Below are 27485 nucleotides of genomic sequence, written 5' to 3' on the forward strand. Positions count from 1 at the left end.
TAGCGATGGACATAAAAACCCCGAATTACCTTTTAATGAAGCATGTATGTTCTCTTCTATTTGCATGATCCCCCCTGTTGTTCTAAACCTGATGCATAGCGATAGTAGCACAATATCATACTCCAATTGCGTCTTTCCTTTTCTCTACCAGTCACCTTACTACCTAGTTTCACATTCGCTAGTTCAAGCTTGCAACTTCCATACTACCTCGTTACATTCCCTTTGATTTACTTTCTTTCCATCTATTTCGTTTAATACCCCCGTTCACCATGTCCTTCCACGGAGGATCTTCGCACTATACCTGGCAACAGGCTGTAAACTACACATATCTCCACCACCAGCATCAGAGCGAAAATATCGACCCCCAAGAATATCTAACAGATGGACATAACCTCCAAGCCAACAATAAAGAACTCATACAGACAATCAGTGGACTGCTGTGCGAGAACGAAAATTACAGACAGGACCTCGAAGCCGCAGACCAAGCGTACGAGCTCGCGCAATATATGTCGTACGTTGCGCAGTCGACTTTCGAGACCCAGAAGCACTATTTTCAGTCAGCAGAGGAGGCCTACGCGCAGGCCCAAGAGCAGATGATGAGATATACTGAGTTGTTGGCCGACGCTTGTGCGAGGACGAGGGCTTGGGAGGCCCAGCTTCGCTTTCGGGGGTATACGGTCGATGATTTGAATGCAGTGTTGGAGGACAGGCAGGCCATGATCGACGAGTATCGGCGCCGCATCGGGCAGGTCGAGAATCCGTGCTGGGCTGCGGATGTCTGCGCGTGGAGGTATCTCCTGGTCGAAGAAGGTGAGATTCTGGGGGAGATACTGTTTCGGATCAGTCGTGCTGCTGATGAGATGGAGGATCTCTGCAGGAGATATCGACAGTTTTTGGCTGATAGGATGGATATTGTCTCAGAGGTTGGTGATGGGGGAGAATCTATGTGGCGTGCTGCTTCTCGGGCTGCAGCTGGAAATCGTGGTTTGGCTGATTTGGAACGCGATTTAGATGACTTGATCCATGGGGAAAGGTCTGGTTGTGGGCTCAATCCTTTCCTGGAGCGAAATTTCTCGCACATAATCGCTGAGACCCAGGCTAGTTGCGGGGCCAATGGAGCAGATGCGCAGGCACAAGAGGAGAGTGAATGCGAATATGAGCCGCCCGAGACAACTCCCCCACCCTCTATTCCTATAACACCAGGGGGTCATCCCAATTTAGGGGAGGGGCAGATGTTTGCCAGCTACATCCAGCCACCGCAGGCCACATTTATAGGTGAGTGGATTGCAAGACGTATCACAAGGTGGGTAGTACTGAGCAAGAGTGTGCAGGGCAAAACAGCTGGTTTCATATGTATGGCAGTGCACCGCAGGATACTGTCGTGTTCAATGACACACAGGATCCAGTCGGTCAACCCATAGATTCGCATGTCTTTACGCTAGATGCGGAGCTTACTCAAGCATCACAGAGAATCTTTGATTGTGTCATGCGCCCTGCCAACGCAAGGTCAGTGTGATATGTTTGATAGATATGACAATGATTTCATTCAACTAATCCAGAAGCAACCAGTGCCATAACCTGACCAGGGCGATGCACTACCTGGACAATGGATGACAAAGGTCGGATGCAAGACAATGGCGAACCCCATGATAAAGAGGATTCCAGATCCTTTTATTTGTACACAAGTGATGGCTAATATACTCAACGTTGATAGCGTCTCTGCGAACGTCTCCACGTCAAGTTCAGTGCCCCAGTCCAAGCCCACAGCCATTCCAACTATCAAGAGCTATTTGGAGAACGTGAATCAGGTAAAAAGAGGGGAAGGAATGAGCATCTTTGGCATTTCGAGATCATTTCGACCAAGGCATACGGGCGTGATATATTTCCCGGTGAAGGCCAGAGCACCAGCTCCACAGCGGCAACCAATACCAAGGTTCCGGCCCATAATAGACCTGCAACGGATCAGAATCTCACCATCGCTTCAGCTTGCAGGTTACCAGAATATGCGTGATGCCATAGTAGCAGAAGAGCCGTCAATATCGTCTATGCGCTACAAATCGTCTCGCTTCCGAATCAATGCGAAGGGCGAGCTAGTTCCGATTCAAGATCCACGCGTTCATGTCAAAGAGGAAACCGCACCAATGACCGAGGAACCAGCTAGTGAGGAAAGTAATATGGAACGGCAGGATCTGCAGAGAACATCCGTCTCAAGGGTTGGAGCCAAATGGTGGCTGTTTCTGCTTTGCATCGCACTCTTGTGGTATATGCGATCCGGTGGCGAGACTAATCACCAGAAACTGCTTGAAACAAACCAGGAATCGACAAACCTACGAACGAGAATCCAGAGGAATCGGGACTCTGAATTCGAATTTATGCAAATGTTAGCCTACGAGATGAGCAAGAGATCCAATATAGATCCGATAGCATTAGGGTGACAACGCCTCCTAGTCGTCTTGGTGTGCACATCTTTGGATACCCCATTTGTTAAGTCCCTGAGAAAATGCTTATTCTCTTCAGCGAGGAACAGACCCTTCCAATGACAAGACAAGGGCATCATCATTCAAGGCTGAGTAGCCCAGCCACGGAAGTCCTAGGACACGGAGCAGTAGTGTTGGAGAGATCGTGTCGTGGCATTTTCGTGACGAACCACAGTGCGAGCCGCAATTGTTAGAAACGCCTATGGAGTGTCTTACTATTTCATTCCTTCTAATCTAACCGGGCGTTGGCGCCATGATTTTGATCGTGTTAACAATCTACCAGTATGTAGGCCATGAAAGTGAGAAGAGACCGGAAGCGGCGGAAAGGGTTTAAACTGGCGCAGGGTCATGATAGATGGGACGTTCAATATTGATAGTTGTCAGGGTATCTCAGTTGACGACAAAGTTAATGTTGTTGTATATATTGAATACTCAAAGTACTGTTGAAGAGCATAAGCTTTCATTTCCTGCACATCCGTGTCTATTTTTAAGATGGAGTCAAACAACTCTGGAAGAGCGCTAATCCCTAAGGAGTAAAGCCTGGAACATCGTGTTGCGTCACGTCCTCCGCCACCAGACATTCATCCAGCGAACCAGAACAATCCATAGCCGCCCTGCCCTTAATCTTCAGGCATACACATTTCCTTTATGCCCCCATTTCCATTCCCTACTACGACTAGTCTCTCACTCTCTCTGCCCTTCTTTCTCTCTCTCATTCTCCCATCATCATCATTCATCGTCATCTCCTTTGTCTACATTCAACTTCTAATTCTATTCAACGGTTCATATTTAATCCCAGTCCAACTCTCATGTTCATCTTCTAACTCCTTCCACCAACAACATCATGCATCTCCGCTCGTTCCTTCTCGGGAGCGCCGCCGTTCTAGGCGCCAACGCTTTCCTAGTCGTTCCGGAAGTCGAAGTAGAGGCCATCGCCTCTGAACCTGAATTTGCCGGTCTCCATCCTCTTGAATCTCACGCTTCTCAGCAACAGAAGGTCGATCTCGTCTGCACTGAGTGCCCTTTCAAAGAAGTCTCCGAAAATGGGAAGGTCAGCTGGACTGACGGTTTCCAAACTGCCTTAGTAAGTGGACCCCCTCCCCCACCCATCGTAGTATAGAGCTTGTTATTCTCGACCAAATCCATACGGAACCACTAATGATCCCCGACAGTCTCTAAACTTCTCGATTGACGATGGTACCTTGCTGGCCAACGGACGTCAGATATTCCCTCCCCCTCCTCCAACCATCATCACCGCTGTCCAGCGCCGTCTATCGGATGATGAGGAGTCGGAGCCTATCCCGTTGGGATATGCCGTCGAGATGCTGCCGCTGCCTTCTCCGCCAGAGGAACCTGTCGACCTGGTTGCTGTTCGTTTCACTGTCCTCGACTTGGACAGCCACCCTGTCCCGCTGAACACCGTTGCAATCAACCTCCTCCACGACCCTGAGGGTAATCTTTACATCGTCAAGACCGACATCGAGGACAACACCCCCAACCGTGTTTCTTGGAGACAGTGCCGCGGCAAGCCGATGTGCCTAAAGAGACTTCTGTTCAACCGGATTCGTGCGTTGTTCGCTGCCGCCAAAGCCCGTATGCTCGGTGTTATGGGCCCCAAGCCACAATGCGGTCGTCCCCGTCCTCCTCACCACCACCAAGATGGTATGCCGTTCCCGCCCCAGGCCGAAGGCCACATGGGACGTCCTGGCCACCCTCACCACCACCATATGCACCATGGCTCACACGGTAACTGGGAGCGCACTGCCTCTCGCGTTGTCCGCTTTATTGTCATCCCGGCTGCGCTGGGCGTTCTGGCAGGATTGGCTGCCAGTGCTGTGGGTATGCTGGTTGGCCAGGTGGTCGTGTTCTTGTGGCAGCGCTATCGCCGTTCTGACCGCGAAGAGTCACTGGAGCAAGGCACTACTTCTGAGAAGCAGGGCTTAATGGTCGAGACTACTGATGACCTTCCTCCTGCTTACAGCGACGAGGAGGGCACAGCTGAGGCAGCAGCCGACCACAAGAACTGAACGATTTTCAATTTTTCGGGCGTTGAGATAGAAAGAATGTATCTTCTGGGAAGGACAAAAGGATCGGCGGGAAGCTATCTCAGCTCTGCCAAATAGGATATAGGATCTAGGAATTTGTATTGGTTCGCAGTGGCTTTTAGGGATGATTGACTTCAAGCCTACTTTCTTTCATTTAACATCACCCTTTCTTCTTCAAGCTGGTCTACTACCTCCTTATCCTTTTGTTATTACTATTTTTGTATACTTGCCCTTTCAGGAACGTGCCCCGCCTACGCGGTTTCGCAATTCCTGAGGGCTGTTGTGTAGTTCGGTGTTCTATGAGTTTAGGAATCGAGATTGTATTCGTCCCCGACTGCATTGTAAAGCGCATGTATCGCGACGGACATAACAGTTCCCGAGCCCGTCATCCTCCGCATGATAAGCTATGATATAATAGAAGAGAATTAATGACCCTGTTCAATAGAACGTGACAGCCGGCTGCTCTTGGCTGTTTCACCTGCAGGGCATCACGTGAGGGTCAGCGGCGGATGCCTGGATGGGAAGGCCGCCGGGCGTAAGGTTGATTCCCCTCTTCCGCTTCCAGCAGTCAAGTCTAAACATCTCCGGCTCCAAGTTACTGCGGCGCGTAAGCCCCTTGGAAGGATGTTGCGCCTGTCTTTACGATGAGCCTTGACTTACCATTTCCCACACTTCCAACCAAGGGCGTGCTTATATAACTACTGATTGCCCAGAGCTTGCTCGCCGTCAAGAGCTGCATCATCTGCCGCTTCCCGCCCGGCCATAGCTTCAGCCTTACAACCTCCTCCGCTCAGGCAGCTGAGAGACGTCTCGGATTACTCGGTGTTGGGGAGTTCCGCAACTCTGACCCGGCATCATGATGCAGTGGACGTCTTTCGTTCAAAAAGCCCAGTCATTGATCGACCCGGCCAACTTCACTCTCCCCACGCTCACTTCCACCGATCGCAACCCTTCGAAAGCTTCCCTGTTTCGCCAGCAATTTCGACTTCCGGATTCTCAGAATCCCCTACAAGAGATAACTGCCGAACTAATCCTTCCTATCCCACATACCTCGTCTTCAACATCCTCCGGAGATCAACCTCGCAACCTTGACCGTGCTGGGAATCGCTATGCCGGCCGACTGCATTTGAGTGAACGGTTTATCTGCTTTACTACTCAACCCACCAGCTTCGCACCTTCCGCGACTCATAGCGCTTCAACTCATTGGGCTGGTCAAACGAATGGGACTGGGCCGTTCGGTAATGGGTTTACCCTCCCCCTTTGTTGCGTCCGGCGAGTGGAACGGTTGAATAGCTTGAGTCATGTGTTTTCGCTCGCTCTCACAACATGGAATGGTGCGCTGGGGAAGCAACAGAGCCCCGGCTTTATCCCCCAACGATTTACGATTCAGCTGGTCGGGAGCAGGCAGGCCTGTGAACGATTCTGCGATGGGCTGAAGAAGGGATTACGAGAATGCATGAAAGAAATCGAGAATTTGCGGGTAGTCGTAAATGATTGTTATTCGGAGTACTTGCTGTCTGGTGCCAAGTCCAAGGCTCAGGACAGTGATAATGCAGAGGTGCGTCAGCCACCAGATGCCGGCCTAGGGATGATCTTTCGCTACCCTGGAGATGCGCGCAAGCTCCGGGACAGAAGTAAAATGAGATTATGGGGGGAATATTTCAGAGGTATGATATCCTAGGCTCGGCTTTGCCCCCATGCAAACCGTATATTAAAGTGTCCTGTAGAAAATGGCCGCAACGCAACTCTGATTCGACAACCCACATTTCATAAGCTGATTCGGGTTGGGCTTCCGAACCGCCTCCGCGGTGAAATCTGGGAGCTGTCGTCCGGATCTCTGTACCTCCGCCTCAGGTCGCCAAATTCATATACAGAGACTCTTTCGAAGTTCTCTGGGAGAGAATCCTTGGCTATCGATGAGATTGAAAAAGACTTGAACCGGAGTTTGCCTGAATATGCTGGGTATCAAAGCGAGGAAGGCATAGGACGACTTCGTAGAGTCCTGACAGCCTACAGTTGGACCAATGCGGAGATTGGGTACTGTCAGGCTATGAATATCGTTGTCGCGGCCCTGTTAATGTATAACACCTCGTCGTCACCTCCTTAAGTCATCGCTAACTCCATTAGTTACATGTCCGAGGCGCAAGCCTTTTTCCTCTTGTCCGTTTTGTGTGACCGTCTATTGCCAGGGTACTACTCGACAACTATGTATGGGACATTGCTCGATCAAAAGGTGTTTGAGTCCCTCGTCGAGAAAACCATGCCGGTCCTTTGGGACCATCTCACCAAATCTGATGTCCAGCTTTCCGTTGTGTCACTCCCATGGTTTCTCTCTCTCTACATCAACTCCATGCCTTTGGTTTTCGCTTTCCGGGTGTTGGATGTATTTTTCCTGGAAGGGCCGAAGGTTCTCTTTCAAGTTGGGTTAGCCATCCTTCGTATCAATGGTGAGGAGCTTCTCGACATACAAGATGACGGGTCTTTCATATCAGTCCTCAAGTCATACTTCTCTCGTCTGGACGAATCGGCGCACCCTAGATCCGAGAATCCCAAATTGAGGGCTATCACCCGGTTCCAGGAACTAATGGTAGTCGCTTTCAAAGAGTTCTCAGGAATTACCCACCAGACGATTACGGATGAGCGTGAGAAGCACAAAGACGCCGTTTTGGAGAATATTGAGAGCTTTGCCAAACGCACGTCCATTCGGAACCTGGGCCCGGACAGCAAGAAGCTCAGCATGGATGATTTGGGCGTGATCTATGACCGATTCTACGAGGTTCTTTATGAGCACCAGCAGCGGCAAAGACTTCTGGACGAAGAGAAGAAGCGCCAACAAAGGAAGAGAGTTGAACGCACCTCCTCCATCCTGGGACCTCCAGTGGACCGAGAAGTTGGCCGTGTAGGTCTCGGGCCCAGTCCCACTCATATGGATTACGATGCTTTCCGCGACTTTCTCGCGGCTACTGCAAAGTGGGCAGTAGGAGACACCCCGGGGTCTTCACGGAAGGAGTCGAATGCTGAACAGAACGCCAGTAGCTTCAGAGGATTTGGGAAGTCTCTGGCGTGGAACAACAAATCGGAGCCAGCGGACCACGAATTCATGCAGCGACTCTTCCAGAAGTGGGCCACAGAGCCATCCGAGGGGCTTAGCCTACAAAATGTGGTCAATGGACTTGCACGCCTCAAGGGACCCCGTGACATTATGAACAATATCAACTACTTTTTTGATCTGTATGATGACAACGGGAATGGCACTGTCGACCGGGAGGGAATCCTAAGAATGTCAGAAGCTCTCCTTTTCCTCTCTCGGCGAGGCTTTGACGGTGCAATTACCCCGAGCGAACCTCTGGAGGAGGCTAGCGAGCGCGACCGCTTCGAACAGGATAAACTTAGCACTGATGAGAGATTCTTGGGGAGTGTCAGCTCGTTCATCCGCCGTTGCTTTGAATACGCCGATCCCAGCAACCCGGAGGGCAAGCCTACACAAGAACAAAAGGACACAGATACGGAAGAAGCAACTGAAAAGCTTGACGCATTTGCCATTGGTGACGACGATGAAGAAGAAGACCTCATCGATATTGGTGACGAAGCGAAACCTGAACCAGCCGATTCGAAGAAGCACGACAGTGATACCCAGCACCACCGGGGCGCATCAGAGGCTGCAAACCCAGCCCTTGACCCTAACAATCCTCTACACATCACCCTTCCCACATTCCGCATGGTCATATTGGCCGACGAGCTACTAGAACAATTTTTCGATACGTTCTTCCCTCAGTCATTCCGCCTTGGCGACCAATCACTTCCCGCAGCAAAACTCACATCTCTCTCGTCCAACCTCACCACCTTCTCTAACATCAACACGCCTAAACCCCACGCCAGCGCTGCTGCCGGTGCCACCGTTGCAGGTGCATCCGGTGGGATCGTTCCACCAGGCAAGGGCCTACGTGGTGTCCTAGACAACATCGTTTCAGATGGTATCCGGATGGCCGCCGAGGTCAAGAAGCGCATGGACGAAGCACAACGCGAACTGGAACGCAACGCTCTCAGCCGGCCCCAGGAAGAGGACGACGAGGACGACGAGGAGGACTACGACCCTCGCAGTGGCACTTCGGCCTCGCCAGCCATCGTCGGCGGCATCTCCAGCTGGGGCGCCGGTGCTTACGGCGCAGACCCAGAACGGCGCAGCGTCCGCGACACAGACCGGGACCTTCTGGAAGGCGCCGAAGTGGTCAGCATTCATAAAAAGGAAGATGCATCCCTCCTGGACGACAAGGACGAACTTCCACACAGCGCAGCTGAAGGCAGCAGCAGCAGTCACCACCACCAACAACAGGGACAGAGCTCGTCCCACAACGTCGTCAGCAAGGTTGAATTTGAGTCATGAGGTCTATAACTGGATCTGGGATGTGTTGGTGTCTCTCTGTCTCTCTTGCTTGTGATATGAGTGTTTGTCCTGAAAGTACTTCCTGTCTGATCTCATTCTTCAGCTGCTGTTTGTCCTTGCCCTTGTCGAGTGTATCTCCCGTCTAGATGGTCCGTTCTTCCCGTGGGGAAGTATGGTCAATATATGTATGTACTATTGATCTTCAGCGTTAACCTGAATCTGATGACTATGTGGCGTTGGATTGTGGAGTGCTATTCTGTTTTCTTTGTTTTGTGGACTTTGATTCTGTCGGTGTGCGCGATCAGATTATGCATGAGAACTGACATGGTTAGATCAGCATATAGCAACTCAATACAACTAGATATACCTCAATACTACGCGAGATAACCAGGGTATAAATGAACATCTGAAGTGATAGATGGTGTAAAAATTTGTGTATGTACAGGGCACTGTTCTTATAAGACAATGGCAACGAACAGTAAAATATGAAGCAAGACAAAAAAGGGGTATAGATCAAGAATAGAACAGGTAAGGGTGATAGATAGAACAAATAATAAATATGCAAATGGAGCTTATATCGCCGCCGAGTTGAAGAATTTCGGTGAAAGGTATGACGTGAGGCGATGTGAGAATGAGAATGGGGGAAGATATCATCCAGAGATAGAAAGGTATAGCACATTTTCGTTAAGTTCTGTTGGAGAGTACACCTTGCTAGGACGAAGGAGGGGCGAGGTGTGGGTAAGAATCAATGAATTTAATCCTTTTGTCCTTCGTTCTCAATTAATTCGAGAACAACCTGGTTCCGTTCATATTCCGGATGCTGCATGCAGATTTTGACAGTACGGCCGTTGTTCGCCAGGGCAACACCGTTGGATAATCCGCTGGACAGATTCACCGTGCCACCTGTGGTGGTGGGAATACTATTTGCTCCAGACCCAGGCATGCTGCTGCCATCATCAAGACAAACGACGCCATGTCCCGGGATGACCTGGCGCAATCGACCATTCATCGCATTGCGCACCTCAACAAAGTCTTCGTTGAACAATATCAAGAACTTGCCGTAGAGACAGGCCGTATGGGCACGTCCGACAAACTCCATGACCACACTACGTGACACATCTCCATGTTTATTCACGTAAACCGCGCATTCCGCGTACACAACCAAGAACTCGCTATCACTGAGACGGAACATACCCAGAGGGCGTAGGTTGGTAATACGGGCGGCGATACTGGTAAGCTGAGCTTGTGCTTCTGGAGCCTCTGAGCGGAAATCAGGAACAGACCAAGTCTGTTTCTTATCAATTGTGAGAATTTCGATGCCGCGCTGGGTGGAAATTGCTAGGGACGAATGGAACATATTGATGCTGTAACTTTCTGCCGGAATGTAGAACTCGTCATATTCGCGGAAGAATTCAGTTTGCGAACGGCGGGAGAAGAAACGACTCTTGCTCGTTGATGATTTCTGCAAGACTGGTTCCATGATCTACACCGAGTTAGTCCCGCAGAGCAGAGTTATGGAGCTAGGGCAACATGAACAAACCTTAAAGGTTGAGGACAACCCATCTCGCTTTTTATACATCACCAATGTACGATCCTTCATGTGTCCTGCAGCGAAGAATCCCACTTCACGACTTCCTGATATTTTCTGCGGCGCTCGGCGAGCCGAGTCGCTCGTCGTTGGGGTAGAGACGCCACTTGGTGGGCACACAACGTCCAGATGGTAAGCAATCAAGGATTTGTCGGCAATGAGTAGGAATACATTGAATTCTTCAAAGACAGCGATCTGCGTCACCCGGGGAATTTGGATTGCCTAAAATAAGGTTAGTCATATTACGAACGACCGACTGGACATCCACGGAGTAGATATAGACACATACCCGAACCCAACCACGAGGATCATTATATTCAGAGATGTAAACCCCGTTATCAGTCCCAATTGCACACATCATACGGCCAGGAGGCTGTTGAAAGACAGTGGCAGAGTGAACGCTTGCCCGACAGACAGGTGCCGGTCTCTTAAGGTCGGCAAATCGCTGTTCAACATCTTTAATCGCACGATCCAGAGGCGTACCTTCGATGATAACACTCTTGGGGGGCGGGGAATAGTCTGAAGAAGCGAAGGCAGTATCTGCAAGCACGCGGAGTCTGAAAGGCTCCGCATTCTGCGCAAATAGGGCTGCAGCATGTTTTGTTTTCGCCTCGATAATCTTCTCGCACCAATCCTGTCGGGACTGAGAGGAAGAGGCATAGAGAGTGTACGTCCCGTTCTTCCCCAGATGTTTGATCTTGAAAGGATAAAGGATTTTGTTATCTGTAGAACTCTCAAGGACTGTGGTGGGAACAATCGTCTTGCCCGCCGCTGCACCAGCAGCGTTGGCACCATTGCCATCTACAGCGCGGGTGGCCACAGCCTGAGGCTGAGTCACAGTGGCAACGCCTCTAACTGAGGATTTGACGACAGGATCTTCATTGGTGCTTTCAACAACTAAGAGATCCATGGGGATCGGCAATTTCGACACGTCGAAAACCTTGTATTTGGGAGCCGGCTTGGCTAGGACCAGATAATGATCAAAAAGGATGGCATAGGTCTCCTGTAAGAAACGGGTTCGGGTGCCTGGCCGCTGCAGTATCCCTTGGTGGACAATTTCACGCCCCAGATGTTCCAGATTCAGTTCGACTTCCCTCTTCATCTCTGGGCGGAGCTGCAACTTGGCGGATAGTTCCATGAGACTAACCTTCTTGCTTGTTTCACCCACCTTATTGTCACATTCCAAGGCAACCAGCTTAATTTCTTCAATTGCTTGCGCCAGGTTTGCCTTTTCCTCGCTATCCTTGAGCATATTCTTATGCACAGTGGCGAGCAACAAAGTATACCGCTGAATTCGGGTGATAGGGGCTTTCAGGTAAGTGTCCCAACTCAGACGATTTGATAACTTGTGATTCTGGGCCTGCTCAAGGAAATGCCGGAATTGAATATTCCTCTCCGCTTCACTCCTAACAAGATAGTTGGCATGAGGAAACGTTGCCGCATAGTCAATGTAGACTGCTTTGGCTTTCCGGATCCATTCGCGGAAGATATCGCTGAAACCGCCGATGAAGGGACCCTGTTCTTTCTGGCGATACTTCAACTGGGCCAAGAGATAATCCTCATTAACCCTCTTCACCAAATCGACTTTGCCAAAAACATCTTTCAAGAACTTATTGGCGCGTTTTGGAGGAATGATGCTTGGCTGCATACCCGCTAGCTGATCCCGATACAATTCGCGCAGAACATCCAATTGCCCAATAAAGGAGTCCTCTGTGGTCACGATCTCGTGGAGATTATTCTGGCGGTCAATTTCCTTCTTCGGATACGACTCCCACAACTCCTTCGGGACTTTGTAGAAGGTCACCCAATCTTCGGCCTTCTTCTGTTGCTCCATCACTTGTGTTCGCAGGTTCACTTTCTTCAACGTTCGCATACAGTGATGGGAGTAGCAGCGTCCAAAGACCTCGGTTTCCTGCTCGTGCAACCGAGATGAATAGCATCCTGTGCCGGTAATCTGGAACAAAACACCGGACAAAGAGCCATTGCCGAACTTAACCCATTCCTCTTCTTTGATCAAGGCCTCCTCCGCCAACATGTTCTGCACGACACGGGCGGCTAGTGTTTCTGCATCCGCAATGTTCATCGTCGGCACCTTATGAGTGAACAAAGCGACAATGGCATCGACTATCGTGTGCTCCTTGAGATCAGTCTCTTCCTCGCTGAGCTCCCGAATCCATTCGAGAATGGCACTCAGCGCCCACGGTTCCGTACAACGACGGAACTGCTCCGTGGACAGTTTGGTAGGATTGAACTTCTTGCGGCGCCGGCGGGAATCGTGGGCAGATCCAGGGTCATACCTGCCGCGGCCTGTGGGGACGCCACCTTCGGTGACCCCGATTGACGGTGCAGGTCATGCTGTTGCTTGTACTTGGCCCGGTCTGCATCGGTCTTGGATCTGATAGGGGGGTCAGTACGAGGTCCAATCGGGTGACTCGATAAAGAGCTCGACCGTGGAACTTGAGATGAGGGGCTAGGCACGGTCGGCCCGTACGAGTCAGTAGTAACGGGGTAGTAGGAGGGTGTATACTGAGTATCGCTCTGCCAATCTCCCTGCTCCTGATGCCGGTACGTCCCCGCCGGCATCAAATGCGGGATTAAATCAGCTCTGTTCGCAGGTTCCACCGGCGCTGGCGGTAGGGGCCGCATGCCGGGGTGAAAAAAGAGGTCTCCGGGTTCTTCTCCTCCGTCTGAGTCGTCGCTGCCCGATTGATGGGAACGACGCACGGGCGATAACGTTCCCTCATCCCCATAATCGAAGCTCATCCGCCGTCCATAGGCACTAGGTTCGGACAGTCCACCTGTGCCGCCGGCGTCAACGCGCGCATGGGACGGCACCAGTTCGAAGGGATATTCAGCGTCCTGGGTCATAGGAGGATACTCGTAGTCGTCCGAGTATTCCCCGCGATCCTCCGCTGACACGTTCGAGCTCCTCAGCGAGCCGGAGGTGGGCGCCAGTCGGCCATGGTCGACTGCATCAGCGTACTCGTCGGTGGATACGTCTGTCTCCTCGTACTGGTTCTGCCCCCTGAGGTTTCCGCCGTACCGTGCTACCTCATCACCCGTCTCTGCCGGTTGTTGGCTGGCATATGCACTGATGATGGACGCATTTGTCTCGCGTCGTTCGCGTTCCTGCAGACGCTCAGCCCGCATCCTGTCTTCCTCATCGGCCATCTGCAACATCGCGAGACCTGCGGCCGCCTCGGCATCGCTGTCGTCGCTGTAGGCATCATAATTGACATACTGCCCCGTTCCCGTAGCCATATTACCATTGGTGTGCGTATGCCTCTCATCAGGAGAGAGACGCATTCCATCCCCTCCGTGGTTGGAGTTCTGCGCCTCCAAACGTAACGATCGTAGACTACTTCGGTCCCCAGCCTCTAACACTGCCGCCTCGACTTCTTTCAACAGGTCATCATAGGCGGCTCTTCCATCCGCTCTGCCATGTAAACTCCCTCCGTTGGTCAATGGAGCAGAATCGTCCTCCGCGTCGACTGGTGGACCAGGCAGTGGGCGCGACTGAGGATGTCGAGTCAAAGTATCTGTTCTCTGCGGTGACATTTGTGGTTGAGGTGGGTAGATCGGCGGGGTTGGCAGAGATCGTCCAGATCCGGGACGAGTCAAGCTCGGTCGTTTTCCGTACAAGTCGTCGCCTGACGACGCATGGGCGGGAGGTTCTGGGGGTTGGTCCTCACGAGATGCAGCGGTGGCGGACTCAGATCGGCGGGGAGAGGACGGTCCATAGGATCCACTGGAGTAGGGGCGAGACTGCGCTGAACCCATGCCGGCAAACGATGACACATAGGTTGCGCCCGGGGTTGACGGGGAGGCAAGGTTGTAGGATGAGGTCGTTGGAGCCAACCCGTAAGGTGTCCCGGGAGAAGGAGTGCTATACTGGGGCGACAAACGACTTCCATACGGATGATCTGGGCCTCGCGGAGGGGGTGGCGGCGGTAGCGAGGGAACCGGTGGTGCATAGGAGAGCGGTGTCGGAGGCGCTTGCGCGTAGCCAACACTAGGGTGTCGCTGGACACCAGCCGGGCCGTAGCCAGCGACGCTGGCGGTTTGGTAAGCGGCTGGATTGTATGGTTGATGTCCTAGGGCTGAGCTGTTGTTTGCACTAGAGTATGCCAAGGGGTTGTAATTTAATTGCGACGGCGTCGAAGGGACGGCGTATTGCTGGGGGTTGTACGCCGCCTGGGTCGGCGAGGAAATGGATGAGGTATACTGGTACTGATAGCTGGACTGCGAGGAAGCGCGACTGCGAGGAATTTGGGGTGAGGTTGCGGAGGGGAGGTGTGCATATCTGGGATGGTCCGCGTACTCCTGTCGGTCATTGCTATAACCTCCTTGGGAATCCCCAGCACCCCACTCGGAATAACGAGCGTTTACGTCTGTCGGTCGTGGGTTATGAGAATGGGACGGCGCAAAGAGACCCGCATCGTCCCCTACACTATAGCTCGGCATCCTGCGGAGGGTCGGATTACTCTGCGAGGTAGAGGTACCGGAGGTATACAGGTCATAGCGGGAAGGCTGTGCGGAATTTCCAGATTGTCCGTATGGTGGCTGGCCATTTTGGTAGTGAGCCATCGTGTGATCCGCACGAGACGGGCCCGGAAGGGAAGCTGAACAGGGGAAAACGAGAGACGTAAGGAGGAGGGGTGTTCGTAGCGACAGAGGCTCTGTTGGCGTCAGGGACTAAGACCCCGGGGGCAGTGGGGAAATTGCCAAGGCAGCGATGAGGGCAGGCTGAAACGAGCGAAGTAGGGGTCAGCCGGTGCAGTCGATCAGGGGGAGGGGTTGGAAAAACAAACAACAGGGGTTGCAAATGGGAGGAAGAAGAGAAGAGGAGTGTCGCTGGTGTGGTGTTTGTTGTCAGACTCGTCAGCCTGATTATTGTGATGGACGGAAGGAAAGGCTGAGGCTCAAGACCCATTTCATCCACTCAGATGGTTCCGAGCCTGACCCATCCCCACATTTCTCTGGAGAAAACGAAATTAGAACAGATGGGTAACTCTGGATGTGAATGTATAAGCGAAAGAAACATACCCACACACAGAAAGAAAGACACAGAAGGATCGTCGTGAACAGGAGAAGAGAAGTGAGGGAAGAGAGAGTCTAAGAAGATGAGGAAATACTTTAGTAGAAGAAAGAAAGAGAGAAAGAAAAACACCTGACCCAGGATTACTGTGCAGAACAGCTGTTCCCAAAATGTATTGTTTGGGCACTAACCGTACCGTATGGTAATCTATCCATTCGGCCCCCCAAGGATAATACATTTACAGTCCTTCCTGGCTTGTATCTGCGTTGCCAGTTTTTCTTGGCTTGAAATGAACCCACTGAGTGGAAAATCCCCACCATTAACTAGTGAATTGTCGGCCTATTCACGATCGAATTTCCCGAATACGATGAAATTGCCATTCTATCGATTGTATTGTTTTTACCAGAAGATCAGATCGCATTGAACGATATGTAATAGTACGTTGCCATTGAAAACATGGGTCGGGTACGCGGAGTTGTTCCGCATATATATTTTTTAATTAAGAATGCGAATCCCAATTTCGAATTGTGCCCCCTTAGTTAGTATATGTTATAGTACTATGGAAAGAGCTCTACTAGACACTCTGGATATAGTCGAGGATTCCTGGAAATCTCACCATGACCAGTAAAGTATAAACCGTTTAATCCATCACTTGACGGAGACCTTAGGTATTCATACTGGCTATCCTTTCCTACACTCTACTGTATAAGCTTAAGTATTCTAGTCCCAGCCCTTGGAATAAACAATTGCGCATTAATCAAACTTCACAACTAAGCGCCCGCGAAACGATCTGGATAAATACATCTCGGGGACCTGCAGGATATCATATTTCTTTACCACTTTCAACTGAGACCGAACTCCATGTTGATCTACCACCGCCATCATCCCCTCCACCTCTTCTCGACTAGCAACGTAACTTCCTCGTAGAACCAACTCACGAAGGACAATGGGATGAGTATCAAATCTCCACTGCTCTGGCAGCAGACCAAGAAGGACCGCTACGCCGCCAATGCGCAGTAATCACGAGCTCCAGGCATTGACGGCAATCGAATCTGTGCAATTGATCACCGCGGCCAGGCCTTCACCCCCAGTTCGCTCCAGAATCTTCTCGCATGCATCGTCATGCGTAGAGTTTATTAGATGATCCGACTGAAGCTCCGTGGGCATGTCGTCCGTAAGCTGTAGACTAGCATCTCGGTTATCAATCGCCACCGTTCGGTATCCCAGAGCTTTAGCAAACTGGACACCCAGCTGCCCGAGCCCCGATCCCAATCACACCGATCATATCACCTGCTTGGAGAAATGGTCCTGCCTTGTTGATCGCTCCCCAAATGGTGGCCTAAATCTTAGCCCTGGCTCTTTTCCAGTGAAATATGGTGAATAGCGACGTGCCCCCGCACATAAAAATGGTGCTCCTTGTTCAAAGGACACAGAGTCAGGAAGAGCGATTGTTGTCGCTGAGTCGGCAACCATATACGCGGCAAAACAACCATCATTCTTGATGCCACCTGTCTCTCTGTGATCACAAAATCGCGGATCCAGCGTTCCATATCTCTTACGAGACCTTCTGTATCCAGCACAGGTGTCCCATGCATTTTTGAAACTCAAGATACCCACCCGATCGCCGACTTTCCATTTTGAGGCGGATTCCTCCCCTACCTGCACAACTGTGCCCACCGGCTCGTGGGATGAGATCAAGGGCAGCGGGCTGTCGAGTTCTCCGCGCAGCACTTGGATATCCGAATGACAGATTCTGCGGCGTGTATTTGACAAGGAGCTCATTGGGACGGAGCTGGGGAATATTGACCGTTGAAATGGTGTACGGTGTGTTGAACTGAAGGGCGTTAGGTAGTGGTTGTTGATATGATGATGGAAACGCATACTTCGGTGATTTGGGCTGCCCACATTGTCTCGGGAATGGACGGAGACATTTTCGTGTGGGGGAAGTTCACAAAAGGATGCAGTGAGCAGACAGTAAGATAGAGATAGTATGCTCCAATCTACAGCAGTAGTGAGTGGAGTATTACATCGCTGGCTTTGGTGTTGGAGAGATGAAGCCATGCACTCCGTGAACATCATGCGTTTCCCCAACTAATTACTCCAACCCTAACCATGTTATACCCCGCTGGCGTACAGGTAAATCAAGATTTCTATATCAAAGTCAAAGGAAGACCTCCTGCTTGATTTCTGAAGATAGTTTAGTCAGTATAACTATATTGACGTTAGTTATTTTAGGCCCCACTGGGACTCTGATACACATGTCTCCAGAATGATTGATCACCAATTCAAACATATACAGACAGGCTTATGTGATGCGATAATCCAACTTATATGGAATACTCCTAGCCTAAGAAAGAATGATGTACACACGAAAATGCCAAAGGTGTGGCTAGAACCTAGCCTATCTGGTGTTTCGACCAAATTCAGGTTATGACATGACTCGATGCATACCATACCAGAACAGGAAAATGATGTTCAGATTCTTGAAGCCGTTTTCGTCCTTTGCGGAATGCGACACACCTACGGGAAAACTTTTCCGTTTGGACTGCCACTAATACTGTATCCTATATAACATGCAACGAGGGTTATAAAGTTATTTTGTGAAGGTGCCTGGATATCTCAAAAGTATTTTAAACATTTCAGTGTTATTGTCACGTTAGGCCTGAGAGGTGAGTACTGGATTCCTAGATAACCATGTAATGTAAGCCCTACTTACTACTTTTACGAAAGGTTATATAGTTCATTGGGAGGCATTCCGGCCGAAATTGAACTTCTAATCATTCTTCATTCTTCAAGTTTTCGATGTACTCGCTATCCAGACATCTTAAATCATATCGATGATAGGCATCTTGACGTGATCTCCTGCTTATGGAGGAAGGTGGTATTCGGTTACGAGTACAAATTCAGTTCCAATTTGTGATGTTGCATTCGCTCCAGGAGAACCAAGTTTAAGCGACGCCTTTTCATTGACCTAGACTTCACGGAAAATTGACACGGTGCCTGCTATTGGCGCATGATATTGATAAATGAATGGAAGAGGAGTTGGTGGCTGGCTGTGCATATCCATGGGTGGTTAACTTGGTAGCATGTACATGGGAGCATTGATTGCTGACAAGGACGTAAAAGATGCACCCACACTGCAATCGGAAGAAACGAATTAATAGGATTATATTCACATATTTTGATTACTTAGTTTTCTTTTAATAGTACTATTATTGGGTTGAATTGTCGCTGCCATGTTGTTTGCGGAGTGGGTATCAAGGGATGTCCTTCCAGAAGCGGCATCCCTTGATGAGGCCACGCATTCGTCGACTCAGGCCCACCTCTTTCTCACTGGCAGAGGCTCACTTATCTTGCACCTGTTGCCCATGTCCGACGTGAGACGTGGAGAAGCTCGGGTGTCATAGCCAGGTGTCAACTGTCCGACGTTGCATATAACGTCACAGGTTCTCTTAAAACCTGACGCCAACCCTATCGGCACTTCTAATCTTCAACTTCATGAAGTCTAGGGTGTAGCCTAGAGATTCATGACTTGCATCTATTAGAGGTAATATTCTTAGGGATTGTCAGTATCAACAAACAACATGGATTCCGGGTTTATTCGCGAGAATATCCCCGCCATCGCGTCGATCGCTGTGTTGGTATACGTTCTCTCGGTAGGTAGCTCACGGCCTCTATTGCATCACAGCTCCGGCTGATTCGCATCATAGGTCGTATACCGGTCGCAGAAAAGTCACCTAAGCTACTTACCCGGTCCTTGGTATACCAAGTTCACCGACCTCCTTCTCCGATACAAAGTCGTCACCGGCCAGCGGCCCCGATATGTCCACGCTCTGCATGAAAAATATGGTTCGTCGCACATTCAAAAGATAGGTAAACTTGGCTAATGATGCGTACAGGCCCCGTTGTGCGAATTGGACCCGACGAAGTCGATGTTTCTGACATCAGCGGCGCACGCGAAATCCATCGCATCGGAAGTGGTTTCCTAAAATCCCCTTGGTATTCCCTGTTGAACCGCAAGGATACACAGAGTATCTTCACCACCACCGACCCCAAGTACCACAATGCCCATCGTCGACTCCTCTCATCTCCTATGTCTGAACTGTCACTCAAGTCGATGGAGCCACTGATCCAGTCTCGAGTACGCCTGACGATCCAGAAAATGCAAGAAGAGATGAAGACTCGTGGCGTGGCGGACGTCTATAAATGGTGGTTTTTCATGGCTACGGATGTCATTGGAGAAATTACCTTTGGAGAATCCTTCCGCATGTTGGAAAAGGGAAAGGTTGGTGACTCGTTGCTTCGCCCGGATGCTGTTTAGCTAATGCACCGCAGAAAAACCAATATGTGAAAGATATCGAGATGACTTCAATCATTGGTGGTATTCGTGCAAGTTTCCCTATCCTCGTCAAGCTGGCGACGCTACTCCCTTTCCCCATCATCAAGGAGGTCAACGAAAGCGGAGACCGTGTGTTCGGATATGCGACGGAATCTATCAATCGGTACAAACGTCTCTTGGCTGAGAACCCGAACGACCCAAAGCCGACTGTCTTCACCAAGTTGTACAATGCGGGCGAGGAAGGTCTGCCAGATAATGAAATCCGAGACGATGCGCAAAGTTTTATCGTGGCCGGTAGCGACACCACTGCCAACACTCTGACCTACCTGGTCTGGGCTGCTTGCCGGGACCCTCAGATTAAACAGAAGCTGGTCGACGAACTGGCAGAGATTCGAGATGACTTTACGGACGAGGACCTGCGGCCACTGCCCTACATGAACCAGGTAATCAACGAGGCTCTCCGTCTCTACCCTGCTGTTCCTTCAGCCTTGCCACGTAGTGTGCCACCAAAGGGAACGACCATGGGAGGTCACTGGATACCCGGGGGTTCTACTGTGGGCACCCAGCTGTATAGTTTGCATCGTGATCCGGTTGCTTACCCTGATCCGGAGAAGTAAGTATTGCAAGAAGCGAATCACCGTGCATTGCTGATCACATATCAGATTCGATCCGTCTCGGTGGGCCTCCCCTACAAAGCTCATGAAAGACGCATTCATGCCATTCGGGGCTGGATCTCGCAGTAAGTTTTTATACTCTTCAAGCTCTAATGGTCACACCACTCACGTTCACAATGCAGATTGTATTGGACTACATCTCGCCAAGATGGAGCTGCGACTCGCAACCGGCTACTTCTTTCGCTACTTCCCCAATGCCAAGATTTCTAGCAAGTACGATTTCAACGATAACGACATGGAACAGATGCTGTTCTTCTTAATGTTTCCGAAGGGCAAGCGGTGCCTCGTGGAAGTGTGATGAAGGTGTAATGTATAATTATCCGAGGGCTGTTATCGTTCGTTATCGACGGGCCACAAAACAACCAGGCGAAAACAATATTGTGGGTCTCTTGCGTCAGGCACAGTCCCTGGCTGCTTCCACCGCGGATTCAATTCCGTAGTTTCTCTTGGCTCATACGACGTGATTTGGGGTAGGGAGTGAATGTAGTATCTGATTATGAATGCTCATATAAAAGGTTCTGGTTTTGAATGGTAGGATAGGGCTTCGGGGTCGGATGTATGATGGACACGAGCTACTCAGTTTAGATAGCCTTCGCCGTTTGAAAGCCATGAACGTTGTCTTTCTCTTCCATTTGAACTTACCCATCCGATCATTGCCTAAACTAACAGTCTAAACGTGGTTCAAACTCAATAGCCCAAATGCTTGATGCATGTTCAAGCCGATAGCCCAGGGAACGGGTGCCAAGAACCGCAGCCGTGCGACGGACCGAGAGTAAGCCCTAAACATGGGATCGGCAGAGGTATGCCTGCTAGGTAAACAGGGCATCACAAGCATGGCTTCTCATTTCGAAATAACCCCTTCTTAGCGATGGCTATAACTATCATGGCCGGTGCTCCTTCGGGGAAGAAAGAAGGAATACTACGACTGGGGGTACGCATATACCTGTATGTCCTCCATATATCGAGATCCCCGTGAGGGAGCTGATTCGATATCGGGGCCCATTTGGCACCCCGAAAAGGACGCGCCATGCCGACTAACCGGGTAAACGGACCCAACTTCGGGATGAAGGTGTCCACCGCTAATTTCTTAGTCCCGAAAAGACGTGATAACCGCGGAATTACGTCCATGCTGGGTCAGCATCCCGGCGTGCTGATTCGCCGAGGGGAAACTCTTGTTCGACAAGTTCTTAAATCTACATGTTAAGTCGGCCGACCCCATGGGTGCTGGCACTTGCAAGATTGGTAGAACCCCAACCCTGGACGATGGGCTTACACTACGGCAAGTCACACCGATGATTCGGGCTTGAATTTTAGACCCACTGTAGTCTCTCTTCGAAGAAATAAGAAAAAGAGATAGCGAGGCTGCCTCTGCGTCGTAGTTAAAACCTTTCAGCTCTCGCTTCATACCTGTGTAGACTACGTGAAAGCTCGTGAGACCTACAGCGTAGGGACTTCAGGGATCGGGATCATGACTCACGACCTTGTGGAAAAGGCCTCGAAGGAGACGGTCAGCTCTACCTCTGGGGGGTATCTGGCTCCCCTGCCGCCTCGAACGGTCGATCTCGAGTCACAGCGCCGTCCTAGTACCCTCCATGATAGCGTCGAGCTTGAGCGCATCAACACATTTCGCCTACAGCAGCAACTTACCGTTGGATCGAATCGAAGTCGCATTCCTCGAGAGCAATGGCTGCCCATGGGAGCAGGAAAAGACTATCCCCCTCCCCTCCCGGACGCGGAGGAATATGTGGTCGAGTTCGAAGGATCGGACGACCCCATGCATCCCCAGAATTGGCCTATGAGAAGGCGGTATGCTGCACTTTGATCGCGATGTGGCCAAGGCACCAGCACTAATCCCATAATAGTGTTCTTATAGGGTCGCTCCTGACGTTCTGTGCACTTGTCACGGCGTATGTGAGTGCTATCTTCGCCACGGCTTCGGAGGGTGTTATGAAGGAGTTCGGATTCGGGAAAGAAGTCGCTGCGCTGGGTACCACGCTATATGTGCTGGGGTTTTCTGCCGGACCGACGATATGGGCGCCGGCATCTGAGTTGATCGGGCGACGATGGCCCTTGTTAGTTGGCATGTTCGGATTCGATATCTTCACGATCGCCTGCGCGACGGCGAAAGACACGCAAACTATCATGTTGACACGCTTCTTCGCGGGATTCTGCGCCGCTAGTGTCATCGCTCTTGTCCCGGCCAGTCTGTCGGATCTGTTCAATAACCATCATCGAGGGGTTGCGATCGCCGTGTATACGATGTCGGTGTTTACCGGACCCTTTACCGCGCCATTTATCGGTGGGTTCACAGCAGAGAGCTACTTAGGTTGGCGGTGGACGCTCTATATACCAGCCTTTGTCGGGTTCTTCAGCTTGATCCTAATGGCGCTGTTCGCACAGGAAACGTACGCGCCCGTCGTGTTAATGCAAAAAGCGGCCATCCTGCGTCGTCAAACCAGGAACTGGGGGATTCATGCGCGGCAGGATGAACAGGAGATCGAGTTCCGCGAGCTGGTGACTAAGAACCTGGCGCGGCCCTTTCTGATCTTGTTTACCGAGCCCATCGCCTTCCTTCTGACCTTGTATATGTCCTTCATTTATGGACTGGCCTATGCGCTGCTGTCGGCCTACCCGATTGTCTTCCAAGGCACCTATGGCATGACCGGTGGTGTGAGCGGATTGCCATTTATCGGATTGATTATTGGTGAAATCTCGGGCAGTAGTTTTGTTCTCTCGCTTCAGAAGTCGTACTCGCGGAAGTTGGAGGCTAATAGTAATGTGCCTGTCCCTGAGTGGCGATTGCCCCCTTGCATCGTGGGTGGTGTTGCGTTCGCCGGAGGGCTCTTCTGGTGAGTGAACTTCTTCTGGACCCGATCATGCCATATATCTGGCCATATGCTTGGCCATATACGCTTGGCCGAGACATGTAGTTGACAGTATGTAATAGGTTTGGATGGACCGGTTGGAATCCCTCGATTCATTGGATGGCTCCCACGGCGGCCGGTGTGATGGTCGGCTTCGGCATCACGTCGATATTCATGCAGGGGTTCAATTACCTCCTGGATTCGTACCTGAATTTGTAGGTGGCATGTTGCTCAGCACATTAGTATTCTTGTGCTAACGGATTCTGTTTCCTTTTCTTTTTTTTTTCAGTGCGGCATCGGCGTTCGCGGCTAACACTATGATGCGATCCATGGTGGGAGCGTGTTTCCCACTTTTCACGCGACAGATGTTCAATAACCTGGGGATTCAATGGGCAGGCACTTTACTTGGCTGTATCGCCGTCGTGATGATTCCGATCCCGGTGCTTTTCCTCGTATTCGGCCCTCGACTCCGCCAGAGGAGTCGGTTGGCACCAGCCGTGGGGGTAAAACGGGCGTAGAATAAGTGGAATTCTCGACGATTCTAGGGTGATATACTCCATATTTGCATATGATTGGGTTTCTGTTATTCAGCTGGTTTGGAAGGATTCAACCGATTTTTTATCCATGTCGAATCACAACGATTCTGTTCTTCCGCTGGCCCTGAGGGAAGGAAAGCCGAACATGGTCACGAGAACGGAACCGTTCACGGAGTAGACTTAATTTCCGATTGAGCATAATCAAACAGAGCAGAGATCGACAGCGGGCAGGGGTGTTATTGGTGCAGGATTGTGTTAAGAAACAAGAAGAATTGCAGTCAATTCGTAACCGGAGACTCCGAGGCGGATCTTCATCGCAAAAAAGCTTCAGTTTAGGGCGGGAAACGAGTGGGGCGACCCTACATTTCGCTCCCAAGGGTCACATTGGGCCATGTGGTGCTACATGTGATTCGGCCGTTTCGCTGGATCGTCAGTCATGGTACCTTTTTTCTTTTTCTGTTTCGTTTTTTGTGGCTGATTTCCATGTATGCTTATGCGTTGACAGTTGGTATGTGGTGTCTCCCACCACCTGGTATGCAGGGGAGAAGTTAACCCGTAAGCGGCAAAATTGACAAGACAAGACGTACAAGCCTTGCAAGAACGCCCGTCCTCGTTGGATCAGCATCCTTCGTGAACATACCGAGGCTGATTTCGTGGGGTTCTTCGTCAGCTTAAGCTGTGGATCCCCGTGGATGGGGACTGTCAATGGGACCAATTCAGCTCGATCCGGCCAAGAGTGTCGATGGTAGACTATTGAGATCGCGCATACCATGTCTCACATTTTTTCAGCGGAACCATGGACAGCCCGATCGTCGGATGGGGGTATTGATTTTGGAGACGTCTGTATAGTAGCATACAGAATAGAACTATTTAAGGGGCGCCGTTTCCACTGTCCACTCTGTTCTTCAGTCCAGCCTCGCAATTGCATTGTCTCGACCCATCGAGTAGTCCCTGCAAAGCACACTGACCAAGATGCGTTTCCTCACCGGCGTGGTTTCTGTTCTGTCCTCGGTGGCCCTGATGGGTTACGCTTACCCGACGACAATTGATATTCGAGGTACGAAATCTCCTTCATGACCTGCGAGACGGACACCAACTCATTGTTTAGACATCCCTACCAACCAGCTCGATGACTTCAAGTTCTGGGTGCAGTATGCGGCTGCCACCTACTGCCCCAACAACTACGTTGCCAAAGATGGCGACAAGCCGAACTGCTCCGTGGGCAACTGCCCCGATGTCGAGGCGGCTGATACCACCATCAAGCTCAGCTTCTCCGAGTAAGCCAGCCGGAGTCCCCAGGACCGTGACCAACAACTAACAACCCTAACAGCGACACCATTACCGACACTGCCGGTTTCGTGGCCGTAGACAACACCAACAAGGCCATCATCGTCGCTTTCCGTGGTTCCTACTCCATCCGCAACTGGGTCACCGACGCAACCTTCCCCTACACCAACCCCGGACTGTGTGACGGCTGCAAGGCCGAGCTGGGCTTCTGGACCGCCTGGAAGGTCGTCCGGGACCGCATCATCAAGACCCTGGACGAGCTGAAGCCCGAGCACAGCGACTACAAGCTCGTCGTTGTGGGCCACAGTCTCGGCGCCGCCATCGCCTCGCTCGCCGCTGCGGACCTGCGTACCAAGGGCCACGACGCTATTCTGTACGCCTACGCTGCGCCACGGGTGGCCAACCGGGCCCTCGCCGAGTTCATCACCAACCAGGGCAACAACTACCGTTTCACCCACAACGACGACCCCGTTCCCAAGCTGCCCCTCTTGACTATGGGCTACGTGCATATCAGCCCTGAATACTACATTCACGCTCCGGACAACACTACTGTCACCGAAAATGAAGTCACCGTTCTCGATGGATACGTTAACTTCAACGGAAACACCGGCACCAGCGGCGGACTGCCTGATCTCCTGGCCTTCCACTCGCATGTGTGGTACTTCATCCACGCCGATGCCTGCAAGGGACCTGGATTGCCCTTCCGCTAACCTCCATTTGTCTTGTGACTCTCCTACACAATGTGGATGAGATAGCTCTATCTGTACTGTATAAGGTTTCTGATGTGGAGCTGAGCCAGACGTAAATACTTAATATTGCTAATATACCCAAAATTGCATCATACCAAAAACCTTAATCGCCATATAAATCAGTTGTCGTCTCCACTTCTCTTGTTTTAGGTAAAACTATTTATTCCAAGACTTTTTTTTTTATCTTCACAATCAAAGAAGTTACTGTAAAACAGCTGAAAAAAAAGAACCCCTCACTAGTCTGCAAAGAAATTCCAAATGTCGTCGGCCAAGCACACCAGCCCTGCAGGCAGCAGCAGCAGTAGTAGCAGCAGCTGGATCTTGCAGAGATTGCGCATGGAACCTATCAGCAAGGGGAATAGCCGACGCCCAGGCCAAAGGAAGCGGTACTCTGCAGGAGCTCCGGCCTCTCGGAGTGCGATCGGCCTGCAGCCAAGCCAATAGTTTGTGGAGGTCGGGCCGGAGCGGCACGGAGAGGCTAGAGTCTTAGTCGAGGCATCGCGGCGGTCTTGTTCGGCTTCTTGTTGCTTTTTCTGAGCATTCTTGTTGTTCAGCTGGGGTTTTTTCTTGCTGATGGTGGTGACTGGTGATACCTGGATTTGCTTTTTGTATGGGTGATTGCCGAGTCATCTGCGTGTATGACTACTCTCTCCTTTCGTGTTTATCCCGAGCCGACCAGGCTCAACGCAGGTGGCCCCATGTAGGTCCCTATAATACAGTCTTCTATGGACAAGGACCTTCCCTGGATTGGAGATGTCCCCCAGCCCACTTTAATTTGGCAGCATTCAGCTGTGGATGCAACACACGATTAGCTGCAGCGGGTTCTGCAGAAGAATGCAACCTAATCACGGAGGTAAACTCCGTCTGTCCTCAGCTGAGAAACCCGAATCCTTGTCGGCGAAGTTCTACTCAGAGCGAGATGGGCCATCGTTGCCAGTTTTCTCACCGAGCACGGCTGATAGACTGTCATCGTCTGCATGTACGGCTGAGAGAGACAGGATCGGAGTCTGCTGCGCTTGTTCGGTGAGGACGTGGTGAGCTGAAGTGTGAACTAGGTAGGCTTGCTGAGGTGGGATTCGTGTGAATGGGGTCTGTGGCTGTCTGTTTCTTGTGTGAGTTTTGGGTGGCGTTGTTTGTGGGAGGATCTGGTGTGGGCATGCTGTCAGACTAAGAATGGTTAATTAGTGTGGTTTGATATTAGACACAATTACGAATTCCCACGTGTGTCTGGTTTAGTCTGTGGCCTGGAGTATCGATAGGACAACGGTGGAAGATAGTGGCTGTGGTGACAATTTGGATCTGATGTCTGACATGTTGATTTAGAAAGTGTCATTTTTACACTGCCTCGTCAGCCTACTGAAAATACTCACTCGATATGATGCGGTTAAGGCCGGTAGGAATGAGATATAAAGATATATGTTGGCTCCGGTGACGGGCAAGTGAACCTTGGCTGGCGTGTCATTCCATTCCTCCTCCCGGTATCAAATTCCCATATAGTTTTATA

At 50.9% G+C, this 27485-nt stretch overlaps 8 protein-coding genes across 8 annotated transcripts; 6 read left to right on the forward strand and 2 right to left on the reverse strand.

Moving 5' to 3' along the window:
- Nucleotides 1-269: 269 nt before the first annotated feature.
- On the forward strand, nucleotides 270-2435 carry ANOM_007223 (uncharacterized protein; the record flags this gene model as incomplete). The annotated part of the gene is made up of 3 exons (XM_015552479.1): nucleotides 270-1275; nucleotides 1332-1506; nucleotides 1715-2435. The coding sequence occupies 3 exons, from the start codon at nucleotides 270-272 to the stop codon at nucleotides 2433-2435; spliced, it is 1902 nt and encodes a 633-aa protein (XP_015405022.1).
- A 749-nt stretch (nucleotides 2436-3184) lies between these two features.
- Nucleotides 3185-4877, forward strand: ANOM_007224 (uncharacterized protein). Its single transcript, XM_015552480.1, has 2 exons — nucleotides 3185-3561; nucleotides 3650-4877. The coding sequence occupies exons 1-2, from the start codon at nucleotides 3322-3324 to the stop codon at nucleotides 4502-4504; spliced, it is 1095 nt and encodes a 364-aa protein (XP_015405019.1). The 5' UTR covers nucleotides 3185-3321; the 3' UTR covers nucleotides 4505-4877.
- A 501-nt stretch (nucleotides 4878-5378) lies between these two features.
- Nucleotides 5379-8906, forward strand: ANOM_007225 (GTPase-activating protein; the record flags this gene model as incomplete). The annotated part of the gene is made up of 3 exons (XM_015552481.1): nucleotides 5379-6189; nucleotides 6250-6601; nucleotides 6650-8906. The coding sequence occupies 3 exons, from the start codon at nucleotides 5379-5381 to the stop codon at nucleotides 8904-8906; spliced, it is 3420 nt and encodes a 1139-aa protein (XP_015405020.1).
- Nucleotides 8907-9660: 754 nt separating this feature from the next.
- On the reverse strand, nucleotides 9661-15427 carry ANOM_007226 (putative Rho guanyl nucleotide exchange factor; the record flags this gene model as incomplete). The annotated part of the gene is made up of 5 exons (XM_015552482.1): nucleotides 9661-10389; nucleotides 10447-10716; nucleotides 10784-12748; nucleotides 12817-15057; nucleotides 15140-15427. 5 exons carry the CDS (start codon nucleotides 15425-15427, stop codon nucleotides 9661-9663), a joined length of 5493 nt encoding a protein of 1830 aa, XP_015405017.1.
- Nucleotides 15428-16552: 1125 nt separating this feature from the next.
- On the reverse strand, nucleotides 16553-17314 carry ANOM_007227 (alcohol dehydrogenase; the record flags this gene model as incomplete). Its single annotated transcript, XM_015552483.1, has 2 exons — nucleotides 16553-16771; nucleotides 16823-17314. The coding sequence occupies 2 exons, from the start codon at nucleotides 17312-17314 to the stop codon at nucleotides 16553-16555; spliced, it is 711 nt and encodes a 236-aa protein (XP_015405018.1).
- A 1802-nt stretch (nucleotides 17315-19116) lies between these two features.
- ANOM_007228 (cytochrome P450) lies at nucleotides 19117-20843 on the forward strand (the record flags this gene model as incomplete). Its single annotated transcript, XM_015552484.1, has 6 exons — nucleotides 19117-19188; nucleotides 19243-19381; nucleotides 19432-19817; nucleotides 19868-20484; nucleotides 20534-20610; nucleotides 20668-20843. The coding sequence occupies 6 exons, from the start codon at nucleotides 19117-19119 to the stop codon at nucleotides 20841-20843; spliced, it is 1467 nt and encodes a 488-aa protein (XP_015405005.1).
- A 1170-nt stretch (nucleotides 20844-22013) lies between these two features.
- Nucleotides 22014-23927, forward strand: ANOM_007229 (MFS transporter; the record flags this gene model as incomplete). The annotated part of the gene is made up of 4 exons (XM_015552485.1): nucleotides 22014-22351; nucleotides 22408-23394; nucleotides 23493-23624; nucleotides 23699-23927. 4 exons carry the CDS (start codon nucleotides 22014-22016, stop codon nucleotides 23925-23927), a joined length of 1686 nt encoding a protein of 561 aa, XP_015405006.1.
- Nucleotides 23928-24917: 990 nt separating this feature from the next.
- On the forward strand, nucleotides 24918-25942 carry ANOM_007230 (lipase family protein; the record flags this gene model as incomplete). The annotated part of the gene is made up of 3 exons (XM_015552486.1): nucleotides 24918-25002; nucleotides 25054-25222; nucleotides 25276-25942. 3 exons carry the CDS (start codon nucleotides 24918-24920, stop codon nucleotides 25940-25942), a joined length of 921 nt encoding a protein of 306 aa, XP_015405004.1.
- Nucleotides 25943-27485: the final 1543 nt, after the last annotated feature.

Source organism: Aspergillus nomiae (assembly GCF_001204775.2).
Source record: "Aspergillus nomiae NRRL 13137 chromosome Unknown contig00228, whole genome shotgun sequence".
Classification (NCBI taxonomy): Eukaryota; Fungi; Ascomycota; class Eurotiomycetes; order Eurotiales; family Aspergillaceae; genus Aspergillus; species Aspergillus nomiae.